Source organism: Diuraphis noxia, unplaced genomic scaffold (genome assembly GCF_037042655.1).
Source record: "Diuraphis noxia isolate RWA-SAM2 unplaced genomic scaffold, SU_Dnox_SAM2 contig0002, whole genome shotgun sequence".
In the NCBI taxonomy this organism is placed as follows: domain Eukaryota; kingdom Metazoa; phylum Arthropoda; class Insecta; order Hemiptera; family Aphididae; genus Diuraphis; species Diuraphis noxia.
In genome coordinates, this window is record NW_028301712.1 from 408,234 (window position 1) to 413,528 (window position 5,295).

General features: G+C 33.4%; 1 protein-coding gene across 1 annotated transcript; it reads right to left on the bottom strand.

Moving 5' to 3' along the window:
- Positions 1-2,715: 2,715 nt before the first annotated feature.
- On the bottom strand, positions 2,716-3,594 carry LOC149057914 (ATP-dependent DNA helicase PIF1-like). The gene has a single exon (XM_089221371.1). It carries the CDS (start codon positions 3,592-3,594, stop codon positions 2,716-2,718), a length of 879 nt encoding a protein of 292 aa, XP_089077497.1.
- Positions 3,595-5,295: the final 1,701 nt, after the last annotated feature.

A 5,295-nucleotide genomic window follows, 5' to 3' on the forward strand; every position in this document is an offset into this window, starting at 1 on the left:
AACAACATTTTTAATCTTGATTCATGAACTATAAAAAAAACTATGTTTCGTTTGATTTCAAATAAATCAATTAACTTTATATTTTAAAAGCGTTTATATGTTTTAATCAATCTGTATCTAAGATATTACGGTAGGTCAACCAATAATATCTCATAAATAACAAATAATAATTATTTTCTTTTTTAGAAATGATGACGGGTACGTGTAATATATTCAATTTAAATTATAATATGTAAAATGTATTTATAGCATGAGTTTAATTTTTAACAATATTAATGTTTATCGTAATTATCTATGATTTATTTAGGTTTTTAAATTTATTAAAAACTAATATCTATATCTATATCTATACTACTATATAAAATGAGAGAGATTAAGAGAGAGAAATTATGATCAACAGCAACTATTACTGTCCGTTCAAAATGAAAATCAATTAAACCGTGAAAAAATAATTGTATATGATACAGGGATGTCGTCTGTTAACAATAATGAAGGCAAAATATTATTTTTAGATGCTCCTGGGGGCACGGGTAAAACTTTTTTGATAAATTTACTTTTTGCAAAAGTAAGATATGGTGGAAAAATTGCTCTTACGGTAGCGTCATCTGACATTGCAGCTACGCTATTATTAGGGGACCAAAAAGCTCATTCTACATTTAAACTTCCCTTGAAATATGATAGTGACGATACTACGAGTTGCAGTAACGTTTCAAAGCAAAGTGGTACTGATAAATTGATGCAGGACTGTAGTCTAATTATTTGTGACGAAGCGTCAATGTCCCAAAAAACTTCAGTTGAAGCTTTAGATAGAACGATGCGAGACTTGCGTCATAATAATAGACCTATGGATGGCTGAAGAGTGTTTTTCCCTGGAGACTTCTGTCATATTTTGCCTGTGGTTACAAGAAGGACAAGAGTTGATGAAGTCAACGCGTCTTTGAAAAGATCCTACTTATGGTCTTATATAAAAATATTAGAACTTAAAACTAAATCAAATATTATTTTAAATTAAACTTAAATCTTGCAATAGCGAAGCATTGCCAGGTCAGCTAATAAAATATAATTTATAATATATAATTGTAGAGTATGTAGTTTATTATAATACAATACAGCTTAATATCGGTATGATTAATTTTACAATCTAATATTCAACAATGTGACCAAATGTATATTATTTTTTGTGACAATAGAGAGAACAAAATAACGATATTTGTACATTTATATCGAACAGACATTGCAGAATATAATTTACGGATCAGGCCGTTTTCACCCGATTTTTCTTTAACAATCCCCAATAATTATCTAATAAATCCCAATTGCTACCAGGAACTGCTGTGAACGTTGCTGATTCAATCATTTTTGATGATGGAAACTAAGTCATAGTAAAATAATAAACCTTATACTTGTAGGCAGAGCATCCAGTGGTATGCAGGTTGGTGGTGCGGTCATTCCTAGCATGCCTGGAGTGATGCCATTCATTGCGACCAAAAACATTTTTATTCACATTTGTCATATAATATTATATGGTGATATTATAACAAATCAAAATAACTAAGTAATAATAATAATAATAACACAGTTAAATAATATTAAAGTCTATTGATATATTCTCCGACGATGCATATACCAGAATATTACGATACAAAAAATTTTACTATTGCAGCAAACCTTGTTATGTTTTTGGGCATGCGCAGAAGATAATTCCACAAATGTGCAATGCACCCTATTTTACCTGCGAGAACTACCATCATGCTCCGTTTATGAGTAAAAATAGTATCTACCTTCATAATTTTCAAGGTTACGTGGCCCAACAACGTAATTTAATATGTTGGATTAAATAATGGTAACTAAATACATGCTTACGGCGTATTAAATATTGAAGTAGCTAAATTAAGGATAGTTAAAATAAGTACAATTATATTGCATTGAAAAAATTTACCTTGCTATGTTAAAAAATATAAAATAAAATTTTTTTAAAAACACACTTTCCTATAAAATCATATTAAAAAAAAAATATAAATATATAATTAAATTGAACTAAAAAATATTTTAAAAATTGCACTAAAAAGACAAAAATAATTTTCGATACTTAAAAATAAAGAAAAATTTACTGATGAAAAATTTAAAAGTGTGTGGTGCATCATACAAAAATTTAAAGCCGAGCCAAGTTTCACATACACTTCTTTGTTCAAACCTGTTTATAAGATAGTGACTGGGAGTATATGTCAAGTGTAAGAGCACCACACACTTTTAAATTTTTCATTATAAAATACCGAAAATTATTTTTGTCTTTTTAGTGCAATTTTTAAAATATTTTTTAGTTCAATTTAATATATATATTTATATATTTTTAAATATAGTTTTATAGGAAAGTGTGTTTTTAAAAAAAATTTATTTTTTATTTTCTACTTTTTAGTTGAAAGTAAATTTTTTTATAAAACGTTTAAAAAAGATTTATGAAACAAATTTCTTATATTTAATAAAACGAATCAAACTACTGATGATTATGATTGACGATGTTGTCTCATTCTTTCGATTTCATCCAAAGCGTCAACGTTACAGGATGTCTTTCCCGTTATTTTTGAAGCGTCCAATTCTTCGATACGAAGTCCATCGAGGCTACGAACTCTGCTAATGATGATGTACGCTTGACCTTGTACGAATAGTTTCTGTCCCAAGTAAACGACAGCATAATCGACTGAGGTGCCCTGCATTTTATGGGCTGTTGAAGCCCGTGATAATATTAAAGGGCAGCATACGGCGCTCGGCAGTTCCGTAACTGAATTTTGCTGGAAATTGTATTGATTTTGGCTTGATCAGTTGGATCCCATCCACGCCAAAATCCATAATTACGTCCGGTATTTCCTGCTTGTAGATCTGACCTCTGCGGAAGCCACCAGCCCATTTCAGTTCCGTTACAATACCTATTGCTCCATTGACCAAGCCTTTTTGTACATCGATGTTAGATCGCAGCATCACTTTTGCTCCCACAAATATTACCAGCTCTCTCGGCAATCCTCCGGTCTTGTTGATGTCATCTGATATGACGGTGGCGATTGAATTTTTTAGCGGCCTAGTGGCCAAAGAATCTTGAGCTCGAATGGTAAATATTTTGACATTTTTTTCTCGAAAGTATTGTAGTACTTTATTATTGTGGGCCTCCACTTGCTTGTTGGTAGGGTAAATGCGCATAGCCTTCTCTACAGAGAATTCCCCGTCCGTCTCTGTACTAACCCGACTCATCAACAAGGACATGTGACTTGTCGATAGCTCCCCAATTCGCAGCGCATTGAGGATATCAATGAAAGTTGTATCACCTTGCTGCCTCATATTTTGCGTTAGCTCAATCAAAGTGAATAATTCCCACAAATGTGTAGCTGGTATCATGTGTCTGGGCTGACGGAAAACTGGTTGTCCCTTCACTGGCGGTATCTGCATCAGATCGCCAAACAGCAATACATTAATTCCTCCGAACATTACCTCGGGACTCTTCAATTGTCGCAGTCGAGACTCGATCATGCACAGCATTTCGTATGGCACCATAGAAATCTCGTCAATGAAGATAAACTCGACATCTTTCCATTCTAACCGCATGTGTTGAAGATATTGACCAGACAATAGTGGAAAATAAGAAAGTTTTACCCGTTCCTGCCTAACCAGTTATAAACAGGTGCAACCGATTATTATTTCCTCCCATCTGTTCGGAAATACTCTTCGTGATGAGATTCAAGGTTTCTTGTTGTCCAATATTCATTTAATTTCATTGGCACGTTGATACGAATGTTTCTGGCGAGCACACAGTAAGCGAGCTTCTCGTTCAGCCAGGTTTTCATTGGCACGATGTTGTACGATTAATTGTCGTATAGTCTCCAAGCGAGCTTCTCGTTCTTCCAGGCTCTCATTGGCACGTTGCTGTGAATGTTGCTGGCGATCGGACAGTAAGTGAGCTTCTCGTTCTGCCAGGCTTTCATTGGCACGATGTTGTACGATTGATTGTCGTATAGTCTCCAAGCGAGCTTCTTGTTCTTCCAGGCTCTCATTTGCACGTTGCAGTGAATGTCGCTTTTGATCCAGTTGTAATCGTTGTTGGCGCTGCTCTGTTGTTTCAGCACTTCACCATTGCCTCATATATTGGCTGTACGCATCGAGTCTGATTCGTTTAACAATACGATCTTCATTATCCCTGTTATCACGGTATTTATCACGAGCCATCATATGAGTGGCCATCTCACTCATTTTTGCGGATAGTTCTCCAGTGTACTGTAAACCTAAAATTGATGGCAGCGAACTCGACGAACAGCGGCGGTGATACGAGCGCGTGTGATGAAAAATTTAAAAGTAAAGTTAAAAATTTAAATATAAAGTTGATAATATATTTTTATATTTTTGGTAGATGGTAGTTGTAATGGTTATATTATTATATTATTATACCTTTACTTCCTTGGAGATGACTTTGCACACCCGTCATCGCCTACCTGGAGGTGTGTGTCCCAAAACGACAACGGATTATTGTATTGTCATCCAAGACCAAGGTCTATACCAATTTTCAGAATTTTACATCGTCAAAAAATGGCTGGTACCGAATTGGTTCCCGAGCTCAAACCCCAAATGCCGAATTGGTTCCCGTTTGAAAAAGGTATTTTATTAAGTTGAGTCGAATTGGTTCCCGTTTAATTACGCACATTTTCGTTCTCAATTTTACAGGCTTAGGACTGTCAACTTAAAAGTAGGCTTGGTTAAAAATGTGCGTTATAATATGTGTTATAAAAAAAATTATATAATATATACAATTTTAAATCGTTGATTTGGAAGTCAACTATAGTTAAAATACAAATAATAAAATATAATAAATAGGTACAATTATTTAAAAGCGTCGATTTGCAAATTTGAACCAAACTTTCTTTAAATATTCAATTCGCGTAATTTTCTCATTAATATAATCAGTCATACAATTTTCCAAGTACTTGTTGTTTTTTTGTTGTTTGCTAGTTAGTTTTCTAGTATTATTACTTCGAAATTTTATGTAATTTAATGTTTGAATGCTATTTAAAGTTTCCATAAAATAAAATATATTATGATGGGCACTTGTAAATTCTTTATTAAGCTTTGAATGGAACGATTCGCAAGTCGCAACAATTTGTAGTTCTATCGATATTTTTGTCAAATCTAGCCCAAATTTTCGGTGGAAAGATACTGTCCGACATTATATATGTATCATGGACGTAGTCAAAATACTGATCCAATTTTGGGCAGCAAGGTTTTAGGCCATCAAATCATTTTAAAAACAGTCTTCGA

Bases quoted from the DNA above. Each gene is read 5' to 3' on its own strand.
- LOC149057914 (XM_089221371.1), bottom strand. From the start codon at position 3,594: ATGCGGTTAGAATGGAAAGATGTCGAGTTTATCTTCATTGACGAGATT.